Source organism: Mandrillus leucophaeus, unplaced genomic scaffold (genome assembly GCF_000951045.1).
Source record: "Mandrillus leucophaeus isolate KB7577 unplaced genomic scaffold, Mleu.le_1.0 Scaffold293, whole genome shotgun sequence".
Classification (NCBI taxonomy): Eukaryota; Metazoa; Chordata; class Mammalia; order Primates; family Cercopithecidae; genus Mandrillus; species Mandrillus leucophaeus.
Genome location: NW_012103065.1, coordinates 3902832 through 3924267, shown reverse-complemented (window position 1 = coordinate 3924267; position 21436 = coordinate 3902832). Strand labels below are relative to the sequence as shown.

The 21436-nt window shown below is 33.4% G+C and overlaps 1 protein-coding gene across 1 annotated transcript in view; it reads left to right on the top strand.

The window, feature by feature from the left end:
- Window positions 1–8549, top strand: part of LOC105543919 (protein piccolo-like) — a 92354-nt gene extending 83805 nt beyond the window's left edge. The window contains exons 15-17 of the mRNA XM_011986109.1: window positions 4749–4883; window positions 5445–5590; window positions 7542–8549. Coding sequence (XP_011841499.1) covers window positions 4749–4883; window positions 5445–5590; window positions 7542–7682 — 422 coding nt within the window. The 3' untranslated portion in view covers window positions 7683–8549. The remainder of the gene's footprint in view (window positions 1–4748; window positions 4884–5444; window positions 5591–7541) is intronic.
- The last annotated feature ends 12887 nt before the right edge of the window (window positions 8550–21436 follow it).

The following is a 21436-nucleotide window of genomic DNA, read 5'->3' as shown; positions in this document are numbered from 1 at the left end:
GATCTCCTGACCTCGTGATCCGCCCGCCTCGGTCTCCCAAAGGGCTGCGATTACAGGCGTGAGCCACCGCCCCAGGCCTATTTTGATTTTTTTCTAGGGCTGGCTACTCTCATTGTTCACCTACTTCCCTATGATGGGGGATTTAGTAATAATTCTCAGAGCTTTGTCAATTCATTTCTCGTTTCCTGACAAGATTTTGTGATATTGTTGTATTCAAGAATGCTGCTAACTTGTACCTTACCAGAAACTGCCTTTTCATTCCCAGACATCACTTCTTTGGATTTTCTGTTCAGAGACTATAGCCTATTCCTTGCTTTGTTGGTACTGATTAACACTTTCGTACATTTTACTTTTTTTTCTACTTACCCACCGCCCCCCGCAAATTCTCTAGATATTGAAGAAGGGAGATCTTAAGATCTCCGATTTTCTCATTTTTATTTTAGAGATTCTTTACTTTCCTGTGAAGGTCCTTTTAAAAAAGAGAGATTTTAATGGGCTTGTTTGTGATTATTTAAAATGGTTAAGGAATCAGAACTGAATTTGCCCTCGCAAATTCAAAGAAACATATAAGGTGAGATTTGTAGTTTCCTATCTGTCAAGAATGTGTAAACAAAATGTGAGTCAATTAGTATTAGGGTATATTCATGACACCAGACGTTTTATACCAAATCATTGAGAGGATAGTAGTGTTGCCGTTAAGTGAGCACATGTCATTTCTAAATAGGAATGTTAAGAAGCCACGTGATGTTGACTAAATTCACTATTAAGTTTTCAAGCTTGTTGATGGATTTTTTCAAAGCACCAGAATTTTTATTTATTATCTACTTTTTTTCTGTTCTCTATTAATTTTAGTGGACATCTTTATTATTTTCTGTCTTGTACTTTTGTTTTACTTTGTTGTTCCTTTCTAGATTTTGAGTTGGAATTTAAACCAATTGTATTTTTTATTTTTTATTGATAGCAGATAGAAGAATATGTGTATTTTCTAATTATTACTTGAAATGATATAGGAGTTTAAAGCCATTTATTTTCATGTGATCATTTCTTTAACTCTTACAGATTCTGATATATAGTGTTTTATTGTCATTATTTTTCATAGTATTTTTCCATTCACTCGAAAGTTGGTTAGTTGAAAGCCATTGAGTGTATTATCACATAATGTTGATAATAGGTTCATTTTATAGAACTCACTAATGTCTTCTTTGTAACTCAATATATGATCAATTTTTGAATATGTTCCATAGATGACTGAGAAAAAGGTATATTCGTTATTATCAGGGTATAGTGTTTGATATATATCCATGAGATCTACTTTATTGATTATAGTGTCTCAGTATTTTATCTAGTTTTTTAGTTCACTTGCCTTATCTTATAATGTTAATATTGCATTATTATCATCTTTACTCCTCCTTAAATCCTCTACATCCTTACATCTTACTTTGTAGTTTCAACTTTACGTAAGTGGTACATGGATATTGATAAATGTTGTGTCTTCATTATAATTTATGAATTTCTAGTTTCATACAGTGTCTTTCTTTGTCTTGTTTGCTGCATTTTGGCCTGAATTCTGTTTTACATGATAATAAGATCTCAACCTCTGCACTCTTATTGATTCCGTACGCCTAACATACTTGCCAGTATCTGTATTTTTTACTATTTGGAACAAAACTAGTTGTATTTCTTGTACATTGTATAGAACTAGGCTTTGCTTTATGAGCCAATCTGAAAAAAAATTTAAAATAGGCTAGCTAAAACTTACTCATGTTTAGTGATATAATAGATATGCTTGATCTCAACTCTGCATTTTATTTTATAATCATTGTATATATTATGTCATATTTATGATATTTCTCCACTTGACCTCTGAGTTTTTAAATTTTCTTTTGGAATTAAGAAATTTTTGTATCATTGTTCTAAAGGTTTTCCTTTTATTTATAGTTTTTATAATGTCTAACTCCTGTTTCTCTTACATGACCATTGACTACCTGGTTTGTTAGTTTTAAATGGCATCCTTTGTTACCTATTACCTATACAAAAATCAATAATCCCATTCTGCTTTCCTGTTTCTCTCTCCCTTCCTTATTCATTAATTTTTAGTTTCATACTTTATACTGTCAGAAATATGACATTTCCGTAATATCTCTTCCACCAATGAATGCTCAATCTTCATTTTATAATTAATTATATTGAATAATTACCATCAGTCCTTTTGCTGAAGTTTCTCTAGTTATCTCTTGGATTTGATAAAAAGGATCTTATGTACTTCTCAGAGAGTCAAACTTTATGAAGCATTCCCTGAGTTCTTTCATGCTGAAAATTATAGGCTTGATACTTGAAAGACAGTTTAGCTGGATATAAAATCTTTGACTTATACTTAGAGTTTCTTGAAAGTAAACCTCTCTCTACTGTGGACTAACTATCTGTAATCATTGGCTCATGAATTATTATTTAATTCTATCTAGAAGGTTTGTATTTTAGTTTATAAAACACATAGAAGAGAATTTTGTCAATTTTTGGGCTAAAGTATTAGTTCTTTGACAGAGGAAGAGACTGAGGAGAGATATGTTATAGACATTTTTCCACATGTAAGGGTATATCTGGACTTACAAAATTTAAGTTAATTTAATCAAACAGTTGCTTAATCTAGAAAAGAATACATCTATCAATTATTTTCCCAAAATGTTACAAAATTAAACCAAAATGATCAAATAACTATAGCCTAATATTTTTAGAACTTTATTCACAGTGTTTTCTTATTTCATTTCTTTCAAAAATTACTCAACTATACTCTATAACAGTTGTTCTCAAAATGTGGTTCACAGACCTCCATGGTTCCCCGAGACTTTTTAAGTTCATAAAGTCAAAATCATTTTCAAAACACACTGAAATTATTTACCTATTTCACTTGGTTGACATTTATATTGATAGTGCAAAGTAATAGTGCATGAAAGTGCTAGGAACTTATTTCCAATTAAGGTAGAGGCAAGAAACTCTGCTTGTAGACACTTTATTTTATTTACCAACATGCTCTTACAGGGAAAAATATGCCAGTTTCACTTAAGGGTATCCTCAATGAATCAGTTCAACTGTTTAAAAATCTAAATCCTTCAGTGCATTTCTTTCTAATATTCATGTGATTAAATAGGAAAAATTCTTAAAGTGCTTACGACACATACCAAAATATAATGGTTGACTTAAGAAGTCTGAGGCTGCAGTGTGCCATGATCAGGCCACTGCATTTCAGCCTGAGAGACAGAGTGAGAACCTATCTCTAAAAGGAAAAAAAGAGGTGAAGTGCAGTGTGGCTCATGCCTGTAATCCCAGTGCTTTGGAAAGCCAAGGCAGGAGGATTGCTTAAGGCCATGTGAGGCCAGCCTAGCTAGGCAATATGGCAAGACTCCATCTCTACAGAAGGAAGGAAGGAGAAAGAAAGAAAGGAAAGAGAAAGAAAGAAAGAGAATGCAGCTGCCTTCTATTAAGCCATTCACTAATGAAATTGTAAAAATATAAAAGAGTATCTCTATTATATTTTTGTTTTGGAAAATATGGTTATGTTCATTAAAACATTTTCATTAAAGCAGTTATTGTCATTTAATTTGATTAATAAATATTTTTAAATATCTACTTTGGAATTTTAATTAAAAATTAGAAATTTTATATTTCTAATATTGGTAGTTATCCACATAAACAAACATTCTTTGAAGACCCTCAATTTCTTTGAGTGTAAAGAATTCCTGAGATCAAAATGTTTGAGAATAAATTATCTACAGCCATGTTTAAAGACCTTCAATAGATTCCTATAGATTTAAAGGGAAAAAACAAATTCTTAACATGGCTTCAATTTCCAATATGTTACAATCTCATAGGCATTTATTTCTCATGTTATGTTTCCTTTTGCGAACACACTGTTCCTTCTCTCTGGAATGTCCTCCCTAATCCATCTCACCTAATTAACTCTCATCCTTCTGGTTTCAGCTTAAGCAGCACCTCCCTAGATATCTGCTCCTTTGTTTTAGCCTCCATTGAAACCATGCTTCTGTACTTCAGAACCTTTCCTCTTTTTATAGTTATATATTTATTGATGGAAATATTTGATTAATGGTTTTCTTCCCAATAGATAGAAAAACCATGAAACTAATAAGCACCCACGTTTTGGCTTATCATTATATTCACTCTTCCTAGCAGAGTGCTTAGCACAGAGTAGGGTGGGAAATAAAATATTTGTTGGAGAATGAATAAGTGAATTAATGCATGAATTGATATAGAGTCGTATCTCTTGATAGAGTCATATCTTTGTGAATTGATACAGTCATATCTATTACTTCTTCTGCCCTAAAAGTCTACAGTTGAGTAAAATTGATCTACATGCATTTCTCCATACCTCCCTTGTTACTAAGCTATCATTATATTTAACATACTTTGGTGTAAGCATCGGTATATTTATCAGTCTGCCCATAAGATTGTTCACTCTTTAAGGGCTTTAAGGGCATGGGACTGTATTTTATTCATATCTAAATAAATGAATCTGTGATAAATTTTGGGTATTTTATTCATCCGTGAATAAATTTATTCATCTGTGAATAAGTACACAGATGAATAAAATACAGTCATAAGATATTTAGCACTTAGGATGTCATAAGATATTTAGCACTTGATAAACAGTAAATGAATGTATGAATGAATTATTGAACTAAACATTTCATATATGGCATTACATACTTCTTTACATTTTTATTAAATTCTCCCAGCTAAAACTCAGGTAATGGGAGAAATAAAGATTGCACTGAAGAAGGAAATGAAGACAGATGGTGAACAACTAATAGTTGAAATTCTCCAATGCAGAAATATTACATACAAATTTAAGTCTCCTGATCATCTACCAGGTATCTAATTTTATTATAGTCATCAATATATCTAGAATTTTTTAGGGATGTGTCATATATTCTGGAAAATGTTAACTAAAATTTGAACTGTACACTAAATAGGTCAGAAAAAAGAACTGATTAACATATGTAACAAGTTGTTTTCTTTCGGTTTTTAGCTAGATATTTTAACATATACATTAGCGTGTTATATTCATTAGACAGCAGAAGGACAAATTTAAATTGCTAAGAAAATAGATATATCAGCTAGATGTGGTCACTCCTGCCTGTAGTCCCCACTATGTAGAAGACTAAAGCAGAAAGATCACTTGAGCCTAGTAGTTTGAGGTTAAGTGAGCTATCTGGCCACTGCATTCCAGACTGGTGACAGAGTAAAACCCTGTTTCAAAAAAATAATAAATAGGCATATCTTTTAATCATTTTATGTTGTCTGAAACAAATTGTTTACAATCTGCTGGCTTGGTACAAAATGTAGGAAGAACTCTCAGTATACTGTTATAATTCTTTCAATAGAAATTTATACAATTGATGGAATTTAATAGGCTGAATTCTTATTTTCAGATTTATATGTGAAAATATATGTGATGAATATTTCTACCCAAAAAAAGGTGATCAAGAAAAAAACAAGAGTATGCAGACATGATCGAGAGCCTTCATTCAATGAAACTTTTCGATTCAGTCTAAGTCCTGCAGGACATTCCCTTCAGGTAACTCTGTATTATGTAGTTGATATATAAAACTTCTCATTCATGTTGTATTTATTTTTATTCCATTATTCAATATTTATATACTGATCATACACTATATAACATTTGAGAAGTTAATTATTTTTTAGCAGTATCTCCCCAGGAGTCTTTTAGAATTCCACAGCCCATTCACCTCATCCAATCAGTTGCCAAGCCTTCTCTACTCTATCTGCAGTTTATTTTACATAGATTCCTCTTATTTCCATGCTCACTGCCACTAAACATTTTTGGGTCCCCATCTTTGTTATTCAAATCATTTCATCTGTTTACCTGGCCAATTGTAATTTATGTCTTATCCGTTTAGTTCATTTCATCACAGCACTGCCACAGTTACCTTTTAAAACCCTAGTTAGTTTACATTAAACTTGTTAGTTTACATTAAAGGTCTTCAATTATCTTGAATCATTATCTTGAATCATTCAGAGTCTTCCAAAGTGAGTTTTAATTGGATTGACTTAGTCTCAGCTCCTTGGATACTTTTCCACTCAATACTCCAGTCACAACAGACTCTCTTCAAGTTATGTTAAGCCTCCAATCCTTTGCTCATATTTTTCCGCCCTTCAAAGCTCCCTTTTCCAACTCTCACCATCTATTACAATACTCCACATCTTTCATCTCTCCTTACTGATGACCCTGGGTATAATTCATCATACTGTATTCACAAAACATTTTGCTTTTATTATTAGGTTACCAATTTCAGTCTGTCTTGTAACAACAATATCTGTACTTATCTGTCGTTGCTTCTATGCTATCAGTTTCTCTAGGGCAAGGCCTAATTTTCATTGCCTACAGCCTACACAATGCTTTGCACATAGTAGGTCTTCAGGAGATATAGAGACAAGGAATGAAAGTAGAAATGGGGGAATGAGAAAAGAGAAAAAAATGTAGGAAGAGACCATGGTACAGGAAATTAAAGGTTTGAATTAGAGACAAAGATAAAAGATATTACAAAGCAAAAATGTATTGAGAAGATTAACTGATATTAGACTAGAAAGGAATAAAGAAAAAATGACACTCTGAAGTCTGTGTCAACAAATGTATTATTTCACAGAGATTACGTAGTCAGGGGATTTGGAATAGAGAAAGATCAAGAGTTTTTCTGAAATGAATTTGATAAGAAGGCAGAGATTCAAGTGAAAATACACAATGTCATTTGAAATCCCTGAATCAGAAATCAGAAGAGACAGTCATATCTGGAAGTACAAATTTTGAAGTCAGAAGCATAAAAGTTAAGTTTTAGCCAGGAATAAGGGTAAATTATATAGCCAAAGGAGATTCTGAAGAGAAAAAGAGAATACAATTACAAGGATTAATGCTTAGCTCCACTGAATGCTCTCTACCTTTCCTTCAACTCATCTTTAAAATGAAAAAAAAAAAAATTCTTTAGTTTGAGACCCTTGTGATAAGTTCTGCATATGACTTCAAAAAGCAGTTTGGAAGTACATACTGTAGTAAAATCATCAGAAAATTTAACACTAAATAAAAACAATGCCTGGTGAAGTTATATTTATTTGTTCAGAATTCAGATAATCTTTTATTTGATTTGGCTTTGTGTAAACTAGTAAAAAATTATTTGGCAAAGTTATTTTGTGAAACTTTCCATCAATTTAAGCATAAACTTAGAATTGGCTGGTTATACATTTCTTACCTAGTATTCTCATTTTCTTCAGAATGTGTCTTTTCCTTTGCAGAATAATACAAATGTTGATGTGAATTAATTTATATTACATGCAAATCTTTGGAGAACACCTTGATTATTAGTTCTCCTGCAATTATATCTGCTACTTCTACTCAGCGTCACCCTCTTTTGTGCTATTTTTTTGATGATTAAATGTTCTTAAAAGAGGTTGAAAACTGTACACATATATACGTATATAAATTAAATATGTTTATTTTTGACTATTTTTTCTAGATTTTACTTTTCTCCAATGGAGGGAAGTTTATGAAAAAGACCTTGATTGGTGAAGCCTGTATCTGGCTTGACAAAGTGGATCTCAGAAAAAGAATAGTCAATTGGCACAAACTTTTGGTCAGTCCTACTCAAACGCATTGAAGAAACACGTCTTCTCAGGGTATAGAAACTGCTCTAAATAGCCTCACATCAAGACTACAGTTGGAAACTAAGCTAAGTTTTGAGAGGCAAACGTAAGAATGGGAACAACAGGCAAAAACATGCTTAATACCTTGTACATTTATTGTTGTGTATGTATCACACAAAGATATTCAATTGAAAAAGTTCACATATTGAAAATAAAAAGGAATGGAGTTCTGAGACCTTGAATTTCCCATGGCTGTGAAGAGAAACTGTGAAACAAATTTTGATTACTGAAGGCAAAAATCTTTGAGCAGAGTTGAGCTATAACTTAAGACAGAGGCTCAAAGGTTAATGTGGTTTCCATGTAGCACAAAGGTAATTCTTTATGCAAAGAAGCCTTGGTTGAAAGGAAAGAACTGATGTAACAAATCTCAGTTTTCAAAACTTCAAAAATCTTCCTTCATCATCTTCTATTCAGACAACCAGATGCTTTCAGATTCGGACATAAGATATACCTACAATATGTGTCCAGGACTGGAAGTGAGGTGGCTATATTCTTAGGGAAAATGGAATAGGAGATGTACAAATTATGCCTTTTAGGCCATATCTTACCAGTTTTCTGTGTGTCTAAATGTTACAAGGGTATACAACACTGACTTTGGAATCCATGTGGTAATAGCACATTTGTTTCAGTGTAACTTGAAATAATGTAGAGTGAAGATAATACTAGGTAAAAATAAAATTGAATTTATCTAGAAATAAAACTGTGACTGGCTAACAAAGAAGAATGTTGTCCCATAAAATACTGGAATTTTGTTTGAAACCATCAAAATCTTCATAATTTACCATTAAGCCAAGACATCTTCAATCTATGTACCAAAGGACCTAGAGTAAACTGATATGTTCTAGGAAGCATGATAACTTACTCTTTGTGAAACTGCAAATAAATGTATTATTCTGCACATTTCCTTTCTCTTGCGTGATGCATTGACAGAGAAAGAAAATTCTTTATCTGGCAAACGAACTATATTAATCTTGTGATACTGATTAATTAAATGGATATCATTTCCTCATTTCATAATATTTTACCCTTTTTTTTCCTTAATGAGTTAATTCATTTACTGATTGTATCATGAAAACATGACACTAAATGAGTTCTTTCTAGTGCTCTATTTTCTTACTTTAGTGACAATATCACAGTGATCAAGTTCATCAATGTTGGGAAAATATGTGAAAAGTCAACACTTACCGGAGATTAAAATATACTTTGAGCTATTTTAATAATAATGAATAAAACAACTAATGTCCCAGTCTTAAAATCAAGCACCCTCTTCTCTATTAGCATTATTAATTAAGGAAGTAACGTGAAAGTTGTGGAAAACACACTCAGCAGGGAATAAAAGCCTGTCTTCTGGTCTTAGTTCTGCCACTGACTATGTCACCTTGCACATGTCACTTAAACTCACTTTACCCCAGTTTTCTTATCTGTAGGATAAAAATAATTATATATCCTTAACCTTCCAAATGAGATGTTGTGATGATAAATCAATGATCCATGAGAGATGAAAGCACATTTCCAAATACAGTTTTATACACAGAAGTGAGGAATAATTATTACATAGATTTTTAATTCTCAAATTTGATATGTGGAAACCATCATCTAAACCAATGGCAAGGATTGACATGGATAAAAGCAGTAAATTAGCTGCAAAACTTATTTTTTATTTAAAATATAAACTTTAACCTGAATAAAGGTGAAGAATTACATGAAAAAGATTTGCAAATTTTGTTATCCTCAATTAAATGAATAATGCTGGTCTTACCCAATTCCTACATTCTACCCAAAATAAATAAATCAAATTGCTTCTTAGAGCATTCTGAACTTAAAACTTTCTGCTTTATTTAATGGTGAAGTGTTAGTGGGATTAGAGAAACCCATCTCTAGATATTGGTTGGATATTGAATTTTCTCATTTTTAAAGAAATCAGTTTTATATATATATATAAAACTTCAGAATATAAATTCACTCTTCTACAAACTGAGAAAGATAACCATAACTTTTCTTCCCTCTATTTTTTAATCCCCCTCCACTGACAGTACAATGTCATTTACCATTGACATTGCTCTAAAATGAGCATGGGAGAGTGGAATCATCAAAAACATTATATTGCTAGTATTTTATTTTTAGAAACTATTAGATCTGCTGATGGTTGCCATGGATATTTCCAGCAGAAACTAGCACTTGAAGAAGCCTATAATCATCACTCATAATTGGGGAAGAAAAGGTCCAAGAAGATCTCCTTCTGACATAAAAAGGCTCTGATATTTGCCCTTAAAAGAAAACCCTGACTCATCTCTGATCCTCTTTTGCAGCCACTCATATCCAGAGGTATGCATGAGAGTTTGTATAACCAGTTAGTTTTCTTCATTCCAGTTGCAATTTCTTTTAGAATAATATAAATGGAGGGATCACCAAAACAAAGATTATCTCTTTGGTAGCTATTTAACCTGAAAGAGTAGGAGTCCTTCCATTATAGAAGCCCCTCCGTTCCAAGGAACTAGTGATGGGGCTAGGTCAATCAGCAGAGCTGACAACAGGGCTTCTTTTTGTGCACCAGCATTCCCCTTCAGAGAGCATAAGATCCTGCCAGTGTGCCAAGTTTGAAGCTGACCAAACTTCTAGGTTGTACTGGAATTATTCTATGCAACACTGATCCTTATATGAATGCGTTTCTTCTGAATGATGTCGATTACCCTTCTTACAACAAAACTGTTTCTTTTTTATTGCAAATAGGGCTCTTGGTGTTTTTTACTTTTTTGTACATATCACAGTACATGGTTTTTCACTCTTTAGTTTATTTCATTTTATTGGAACTAACTTTTTTTTATTCTAATACTGACAGAGTTTGTAATCTCTATATAATACGTAATTACTCCAATTACAGCACTTTTACCTTGAAGAGCATCTCAATTTTTCCCACAATTTCATTGAGTCATCAGAGACTGATGTTGCTTCTTGGTTTAAAAATTGGTCCTAAGGAAACTTTCAGCTGTAGAAACAAAAGCACAGAGTGAATTTTTACAAAAGACAGGGAATATAGAATAGTCATTATAGACACAAATAACCCTAGTAGCAAGAAGTTGGTGTTTTCCCTGTTTTTACTTAAGATTAAGGAGATTTTTGGTGACTCTGAACCCTTTATTTATATTTCAGTTTAAAATATCAAGACTAAGGGGCATCAATTGTCTTTATTCCTTAATATTGCCCATATTTTAACAAATTACACTAATTAAATGCATATTTTCAGCATACCAGTGGAATTAATTTTGTGGATCACACACATTTAAATAGTCATATTGTGGGAATATTATAGCTGGTAACCAGCTGATATTGATTCTTATTATAGGAACGACTGTAATGATAGTGGTGGTAGCAGTAGTGATATTAGCGGTGGTGGTGATGTGAAGTAAAATAAAATTATATATTATATTGTGCCCAATTTATTAGAAATTATTTGATCAATGCTTCATTTCATCAAAATACCATAAAGATGTTTATAGTATTTTTTTACTTTATTATTTAAATCATAACAATATTTTTAAAAACTTATTTTCATTGCTACAATGTCAAATATTCCAAAATCAGCCAACTACAGCTATATATGTGTTATGTGTGACAGAAGTGATCTTCCTTCCCTCTTTTTGAGCTTGAAATGAAAGTGAAAGAAGACTCAATGAATAATTATGAGCTATTTATTTAATAATTACTTACCTTGGGTGTAATACAATAATGAATGAGTGAAACAAATATTCTCATTGAATATGATACAGTGCTGTTTTCTGTATGTTTCATGTTCTATTATTAAAGGTATCCATTAAGCCAAAATTATTTAATCAAATTCTTTATCTGATAGGTAGATTGAGAGCATTTTCTTAATTCATTACCTTGTACATAAGTATACATTTGGTAAAGTAGACCAAGTTGAAATGTTCATTTCATTTGGCATTCAGCATGTGAATATGATTATTGTTTGATTGTGTCTGTATATTTGTTAGGTGACGTGCTCAGGTGCTCCCACTACTGATTAATGTGTGTGCTAATATCCTAACAACACATATGAGGTTTAAGAAAAAATTTTCTTGTCTGAAAACATAAACACCTTAATAAAACTGATTTTGAAATAAAAACTAAAGTACTTGAAGATATGTCTTGTTTCTGACTATATGTTGCATGCCATGTTGGTGATTTGCTAATGTGTTTTTTTGTTTGTTTTACCCAAATCCCTTTGGAAAATCTAATAGACAAATGCAAATTCTTGGACGAAGGACTGTATAAATTGACCTGAAAATAACATGAGAGTTGTATTTAAAAAAAAAAAAATGCTTGTAAATCCATCTTGAGTTTTACTCTATGTAAAAATATGTCTTGGTTTTGTGATTGTATACAAGATGTATCTTGATAACTTATGTAAATTGTGCCGTATAAAGGCTGTTGCCTCAGCCTTACTAATAAATATTGAAAATATCACCTTTGACTTCTTGTGTTTATCAACTTGATAAATTCATCCTTAATATAAAGATAAAACTTTTCAGGACATCTTCTCTGAAAATTGTACTGTAAATATATTCACTCGCCCAGTTTTAAAATTGTATTGTAAATATAGCAGAGTTACAGGAAACAGAATTAAACAAATGCATAGCTTCATAAATGATCGGATGTCAGACATTCTTATAACCACCACCCAGGCCAAAAAATTGAACTTTGCCAGCCATCTCATAAGTCTTCCATTTAACCCATCTCTATCACAACTCACTCCCACCCTTCTAAATGTAACACTATCCTGATTTAATGATAACAGTTTCTTGATTTATCACTCACACAGCCCACAAAACGCTAGTGTAGTTGTCATGTTCTATTTTTAATATTTTTCTAAGAGTCTTTTAATTTACATATTCTCCTACCCCTTCCTTCTTTTTCAGTGAGTCTCTCAAAAAACAAACAAACAAACAAAAAACAAACAAACAAACCAGAAAAAAAACCACTTGGTCTTTGCACCTGTAAGATTCCTTGCAAACTGGGTTTTGCTCATTGCATACTATAGTGTAGTTAACAAGTTTCTCTGCCTCTGCGTTACTTGTACATTGGTATTTTTTTCTATATGCCTGGTCCAAATCACGTTCAATTTCTTTGTCACAGGTTGGTCTTGTATTCCTGTACTGAGAGGCACATATGTCTGGTGGTCTCTTACTTTGTCCTGCTTGTGGCCACTGATGCTGAATCCCTAAAATATATTTATTAATTAATTAAATGTTGCAAAATGAGAATATTATATATCAATCATTATTTCTTCTTGAAATATTTAGAAAAAGATAAACTTCTTTTGAGTCAATATTTGGTTACCCCATGGTATAGTCTGTACAAGAAATCTAGGATAAAGGCAGAGAAAGCTGGACAATTTCCCTTTATTCGTTTACCATATTTCAAAATAATAGATAGTTCCCTACCATCCTCCAAAAATAATGAATTCCTTTTTGTTTTTACTTTTAATGTCATTATAAAACCAAAGATTGAAACATATTTAGTATAATTCTTTGAAGCTATTATTCATATTAATGCTCAGATTTACCCTTTTTGGCCAGTTAAGGCATATCTGAGGGGGCTTACATGTTTACTACATTCTTTGATACTCTCTTGCTATAACAAGTAAGTTATCTATCATTTTTTAACCTTAAAACAGTGTAAAAAACTAGTTGCTTTAAATTTTTATTTTTTATCTATCCATCTCTCTGCAATAATTAAATTTAGGAATGTATTGATACTGATTGATCAAATTTTATGTAATATACTTCTGGTAAACTTTTAAGGGCATTCTTAGGTGAAGTGTATCTTGGAGGTTTTCTTAAGAAATGCCAGGTCTAAAGAGTTATAAATAGATGAATGATTACCAAGTTCGGGTTTTTGACTATTTATTTTCTAGGTATTAAAAGCTGAAAATGCCTCAAACTACAGTCTAAAGATCTTGAAGACTGAGACAAAATAGTTATCTATTAAAAGATAGTGATAAAACTATAATTGCAAAAATGTTGAAATCTTTCCTTCTTGTATAACTAACAACTCCAAACAAATTTAATTTTTTTAATTTTGATATTTTTACTTTTTTGTATTATATTTTTCATTTTATTATTTATGAAATGAAGGAAGAATTTCATGGATTATTTATAAGAAAACAATCTTCCAAAATTTGATTATTTGAAAAGATTAATTAAATGAAAAAATCCATGCCAATCAAAAGAAAATCAAGTTACCATAATCAGATATGAGAAATGTTCATGGATGCCAAGATATCTAACCAATAATGAACAAAACCAATCCAGCAATGTATAAAAATGATAAGAATCATGATCAAGTTAAATTATACTATTTGCATAAGAGTATTTTAATATTGGGAAATAAATTAATGAAGTCTACCACATTAATATACTAAAGTATAAGAATGATAAGGTACTGTGATACATTTGATGAAATTAAAAATTCATTCGCAATAAAAACTTTATACCACACTTGGAATAGAATAGTACTCTTTAAATCTAATGAATTGTATCTATGTATAAAACTTGTTGGTGAATGACTTTTCTTTTGAGACCAGAAACAAAACAAGTATACCTATTGTATCATTTCTATTTAATATTGCATCAAATATCCCAGTCATGTATCAAGGCATGGAAAAAATATATATATATTAACCAGAAGTAGAAAAGAAAAGACAATTATAATTATTTATAGATTATATGTCTTTATGCATAGAAAATGCAAACACTCAACAATTTTCTTTAGAATATACAAGTGAATTTGTCAGTTCTACTAGATACAAATGAAATTGTTAAAAGATAATTTTTATTAGCATCAAAGGTATCAAATCCTTAGGAATAAATTAACAAAGAAGTTAAAGACCTCTACAGAGAATCTTATTCAGATAATATATTAAATAAGACCTGAATACCATGTTCACTAATTGAAAAAGTTGAATATTGTAGTGATACTCAACTCTTCCCAAATCACAAATGCAACAAATGCAGGTATTCAATGTAACCACATTTTTCTTTTTTCTTTCTTTTTTATTGAGACAGAGTCTCACCCTGTCGCCCAGGCTGGAATGCAGTGGTGCGATCTCAGCTCACTGCAACCTCCGTCTCCTGGGTTCAAGCGATTCTCCTGCCCCAGCCCCCCGAGTAGCTGGGATTACAGGTGCGTACCACTACACCCGGCTAATTTTTGTATTTTTAGTAGAGACGTGGTTTCGCTATGTTGGTCAGGCTGATTTCGAACTCTTGACCTTGTGATCCACTCGCCTCGGCCTCCCAAAGTGCTGGAATTACAGGTATGAGCCACCACGCCCAGCCCAATGCAACCACATTTTTAAATATATGTGGAATTTCACAAGAAGATTACAAATTTATGTTGATGCACAAAATGCCAAGAAAGTCAAAGCATACTTGAAGAGGAAGACCAAGTTTGAAAACTATTTTTCTAATAGTTATTAACACTCATAAAAGTAGACAAGTTACACTCTAGACAATCCTAAGGAATAATTTTTAAAAAGTACCAAAGTTAGAAGAGTATAGTACTAACACAGGATAGATAAATTGAACAATAGAACAAAATAGCGAGACCAGCAGACTAACACACAAATATATATGTATCAGAGGAGGCAAAATAGATCTGGATAAAATCATGAACTTTTAATGACTAGTGTGGGTCGATTAACTACTTGAAAAGATAAAACTGGATATTATCTCACACAATTAGCAAAAATAAATTGCATTTAATTTTAAAACTTCAATGTGAAAGTCAAATTTATAAAACATTTAGAGGATAATACAGAAAAAACTTTATAAACTCGGGTTATAAAAACATTCTTAAGACAGAAAAATACTAATCGAAAGGCAAATCTGATAAACACAACTACACAAAAATAAAGACTTCTGTTTCTCATAAATTATAAAAATACTGATAAGAAAAGCCACAAAATTCAGAAAGATATTTGTTATCTAAAGCAATTTTAAAAGGACTACTGTCAAGAATACACAAATAAATCAGAGGACAAAGAAATTCAAATGATTAATAAGCATGCATGGATGCCCAACCTCATTAGTTTCAGGTTAATTCCAGTTTAAGCTACAATGAGACATCATATGCACATTACATTGGCAAAAATATATTCTAGGGAACTTAAATGTTGGCAATGTATTAATAATTCTCATGTAAGTATAAACTGATATAAGCATAAATTGGTACAACCCTTTTTTAAAATAGCTTGAAATCACCTTGTTAATTTAAATGTCTCTACAAAGTAAATGTCTTATAATTCAATAATTCCATTCCTAGATACAGATATCAGAAAATTTTTTGAAAATGTACACCAGGAGACACGTCCAAGCTTCCACTCAGATGGGTTTGGCAACTGTTATGATTGGTATGTGACTTTGTCTTACCTATCATTAAATATTTTTGATATTATCCTTGCAAGCATACTTATATTGGTATCATTCTTTATAGCCCCAGACTCAAAACAACCCAAACATAATAATAAAATAGGTAACTATTGTACAGTATATTAATGCAACAGAATAATATGAAACAATAAAAATGAACAAACGAGAGCTATACATGTCAATATGAATGAGTTTTACAAATATGTGGATAAAAACTATAGTGTGATTCTAATAACTATGAAAATTCAGGGGATGATTATCACAAAAGAAAGGATAGGTTACCTCACAGGGGAATAAGTAGACATAATTGGCTAAGGGAAGAGAAGGAGGGAAGAATTAAGACTTTAATACTTAAATTCAATGCCTAAGCAAATCCTCTTCCTTCTCCTCTCCCGCTCCAAATACGTTTGTCATTGTCTTCATGACATGACAGGGAGGAAGGAATCCACTGAAATTCCTCTCTCCCCAGCAAGAGACTAGGAGATAGGGACACTATCTTCCTTGATGACTGCATTCTAAAGGGATGACTCCATCATCCTTGAGAAAGACCATCCTGGTATATAAAACTGAATTGAGGCAGGCTTTGAGTCTGGAAGCCTGTCTATTCTTTCTCCAAAAGCATTCCTGATTTTAAAAAGTAGGAGGAGGAAGAGGAGCAGGAGGAGGAGGAAAAAGAAGGAGAAGGAGGAAAGAAGAAAGAAGAAAGAAGGAAGCAGCAGCAGCAGTAGCCTGTCATGAGTGTGGTCAAGCCGAGGGAAATGTTAAGATCTAGTTGCTCACATTCCAACCACTTGCCACCTCCAACACACGCACATACACACACACACACATACACACACGCCCCTGAAGTGGAAATAACCTTGAAAGTGAGTTGTCACTAACCTGACCAAAAGCATATTGAAATTGTAAATTTACCCTTGAGTAGAAGACGAAAATAAGGTCAGTAAAATCTGTAACCTCTTCTCCAGAAAGTAAACAATCAAAAAGATTGTCCAGTGGTGGAATAGGTTAATTAACACCTTCTAAAAGACATTCACTCTCAAATCTGTGAACAAATAGTTGAGACAATTTAGTGATTTGAGAATTTTGTAAATTTTTTACAAATCACATTTGTAACCTTGTAACCATGTAACCATGACAACTTTTCTGTTGTCTTGCTTGTTGCCCATTTATACATAATTTCTCAAAAAAGTCACTATAATTAGCCAAGATTTAAAACTAAATTGTAATACTCACGCTGAGTCAATATCTGAATCTAAATACATGTAACCAATAAAATAAGGCTCACTTTCTGGGCAATGTATTGTGCTTCTGCTAGAACTCTGTCCAGTTCCATCATTTCTGGTATTTCCAGTTTTTTCTGAACCTCATGATTTGTTCATAATCATGAACAAATTTTCTTCCTTCTCCTCCCTCCTCTTCTTCCTTCTCTACCTCCTGCTCCTCCTCCTCCTCCACCTCCTCCTCCTACTACTCCCCCTTTTTTAAATCAGGAATGCTTTTGGAGAAAGAATAGACAGGCTTCCAGAATCAAAGCCTGCCTCAAGTCAGTTTTAAAGACCAGGATGGTCTTTTATATTTTCATATATTTAGAGGGTCCAAATGCAGTTTTGTTACATGGATTAATTTGGGAATTGTTAACCTGCCATCATTTTTCATACTTTTGAAAATTACAACTACTATCTCATTTGCATTTTCCTTCTGTTTTGAAAGGACAAAACACAAGATTTATTCAAGGCCACCTCATTAAGGTAAATTAAATGAACAGATCAGTTATTTCAAGGTATATGGATTTATGTGGGTAGCCACAGTATTTTCAAGTAAGGTTATTCTATGTATAAGAGACTATATGACTTAATTTTTAAAAAATACAGGATATTTAGTCACGAGAATGGGACTCTAAACCATAATTTTGACACTAATTAGTGCTACAACACCGGGCGGGTATCCTTAAGGCCTCAGGTTTCCCAAGTTAAAGAGTTGGACTACATCACCCTCAGTGTTCCCCACAGATCTAACAAAACCAACAATACTACAGCATTCTTTAAATAAAACCTTTCTGTTGTCTTGCTTGTTGCCCGTTTATATATAATTTCTCAAAAAAGTCACTATAATTAGCCAAGATTTAAAACTAAATTGTAATACTCAATCTGAGTCAATATCTGAATCCAAATACATGTAACCAATAAAATAAGGCTCACTTTCTGGGCAATGTATTGTGCTTCAGATAGAACCCTGTCCAGTTCCATAATTTCTGGTATTTCCAGTTTTTTCTGAACTTCATGATTTGTTCATATAATTGTCTTAGTTTTTAGATTTTAAGCACAATAGAAAGGTATGGAGGACAATTACGAGGCAAACTAATAAGCTTAAGCATAATCTAATCTTTGGTCATGATCAAGAAATACCAGTATTATGACTGGGCCATTTCATGTATGTGCCCATCATCCTACTTCTGGAGAGGTCATTGACAAAGGTGGCTAATGTCATCTAACCAAATCATTTTGTCTACTGCATTGTTCACTATATCTTCTTTTGTGTATGCTTTCTTAGGCATTAATTTAAGATTCAAAACTCTTCACACTCTGTACCAGTTCCCATGTGTCCACCCACATGCTATCCTAGACCTTCTTGTCTCTGATCTTCCAGTCTTTTCCCCCTAGGCCCTTCACCAGCCATCAAGGCCCTTAGTAAATGTCCAGAAAACTGTATATATTATCCCCTCAGGCCATTTCTCCCTCCTCAGACTGGATGACCAGGTTCTTCATTTTCACCTCCACATGTTGGGAAGATGTTTTCTTTCTACTGATTATCAAGTAATGCTACAGTCTGCTGTCATCCATTTTCAGTTTGAGCTCTTATACTGAGACTGCCTGTCTATAAATCAAGCATGGGTATTTTTCCTTTTCTTCAGCTGGTCTTAGAAAATGCACCGAGTAAAGGGCACTGGTACAAACATTCTGAGTGACATGTGGGTCTAGGCCACCTGCTCATGCAGCCTGCCTGTGCCCTTGTTATTGCTTAAACTTGATCTCCAATGTAGTACTTTTAACTTGTGATGGACTGCTGCTGAGCCTGCTGACTTTATGACACCATAGATCTAAGAAACCCAGTTCATTATGGGCAGTTCTGGGAACATGCTTACATGGTGCCCACAGTTAAGTGTTTCATCTGTACTAGGGCGAACTCTCATGCCAAAAGGTGATTCTCAAATGGAGTATAACTCTCCACTGCAGATGTTATGGCCTTGCTTCAGAATCCCAGTAAGATACACTAAGATTCTCCCAGTGGGGTTTGCCATAAACTTACATTCCATCTTCTCCCACCACTGACATTTACAACAATTTAGAGCCTGACAGATTACATGACCCAAGTGGTACGGCTGCTTGACCCACATCCTCGACCAGCAGCCACGCCCTTTTCTATTCTGGAACTCATTTAAAGCTATCATCCTTTCATATCACTGGACTTAAGGGCTAGACAATATTGCTATGTTCAAAATGTGTTCCAGCCATGACCCAAAAAGGTCTTTCAGGTGTGGTGCTTCCTTTTCTGTGATAAGGGCAGGAAGATACATAAATTTGACTTTTAGTTTGCAGAGGATACCTCAAATGCCCGGGATCACTGGACCCCTAAAAACCTGACTGAAATTGCAGTTTTCAAAAATGTATCTTTGCAAGTCTTCCAAAATACTAGCCACTGTTTTTTGAATTATTGAAATCAGCATAGTGTCATCAATAAAATAAATAAATAAATCATAATAAATCAATAAATCAATGTAATAGCCTATGAAGTGTCCACATGGTTGAGATCAATTTTAAATACATTATGACAAAGGGTTGAAATAATTAAGACAGTCCTAAGGTGAAACTGTAAGTGAATATTGCTGTCCATTCCACATACATGAAACTTTCCCTGATATTTTTCTGATCAGAGTTTTTTTAAATCATGCATTCACAAAATCCATACCTGCGAGCTACATTACCTGAAGCCTTAATATCAGCTCTAGCAATAATACCACCCATGTATAGTAGCTGCAACCAGAACCATTACTTGGCTGAGCTTACAGTAGTCTGTAGTCTATACTCATTCTCCAGGATCCATTTATTTTATCCATGGGCAAGAATGGTAAGTTAAACTGAGATATGCTAGGGCCACACATTCCTGCATGCTTCAGCTCTTGAATAATGTGTTTATTTCTACCTTTTCTCCCTGTTCCCCAGAGACACACTGATTTACTGTCTTGGTACAGGTAGGAGGGAGGAGTAATTTCAGAGGTTTCCACTTGGTCTTTCCAAGAAGTCCAAAGACCAAATATGGGGAATACGCCAAATGTCAAGTAAAATACCAGTTGCATATTGAAGACCAGGAAATGACCACCAGATATGTCTGTGAACACAGTGAATCCACTCTAGGCCTGGCTTTAGCAGACTCCACTTATTACATGGCTACTGTAAATCTCCACCCTAACTAGAGGGCCCTGATGATTCATTGAGTCACCAGGTATCAATGTCAACTCAGAAATCTGTTCAATATTCCTGTGAGTACTTCTTTTTTCCTAGTAAATGGTCACATGAGTAAATAACTATAAGTCCCTTTGAGAAAAGACTTGGGGAATCGTTACAATATATACATGCTGTGGTATAGGAGACTTGTTCCTTTATGGGCACATGGTCATCTCTTTAGTAAATGAATCCTGAAACTTAAAATTAATTTAGGCATGAGAAGTGGGCAAAGCATTATAACTTTATGTGTGGCAACTGGCCTCAGCCTCCTGCTTCTTCATTCTAGCTTGTTTCTAATTGTAGATGTCAAGCAGCTCACTCATTAGCTACCTGTGTATTTTGCCCATAGTGATGCTGTATTGTATTAACAATCTCCATAACTCCCTGAAGGTCAAGCTCCCTTGACTACTCCAATCTTGTATGTCCCCTGCTTTTGTCTATTAAGCCCTGCCACTTAGACTCAATTATTCACGTCTCAGCTTGCTCATGAATACTAATCAGACCTGTTCTGGGAGCCCCTTTCCATCCAACTGCCCTGTCATTCTGAGATGAGCTGCCACTGAACTTATGGATGATGATGCCCTCACCAATTGATTCCTGTTGGCTGAAGGACTCCCTGTGACCTCTCATGAAGCATATCATCTAATGGGGCTTCTGGCCCTACATGCCATACATTAATCAGGCCCACATTCTGAGCCTTTTGCTTCTGCCAGGCAACCCAGGCATTTCCACTTTGCTCCCCCATGGCCATCACTTATTCCTGGTTTCTAAGAG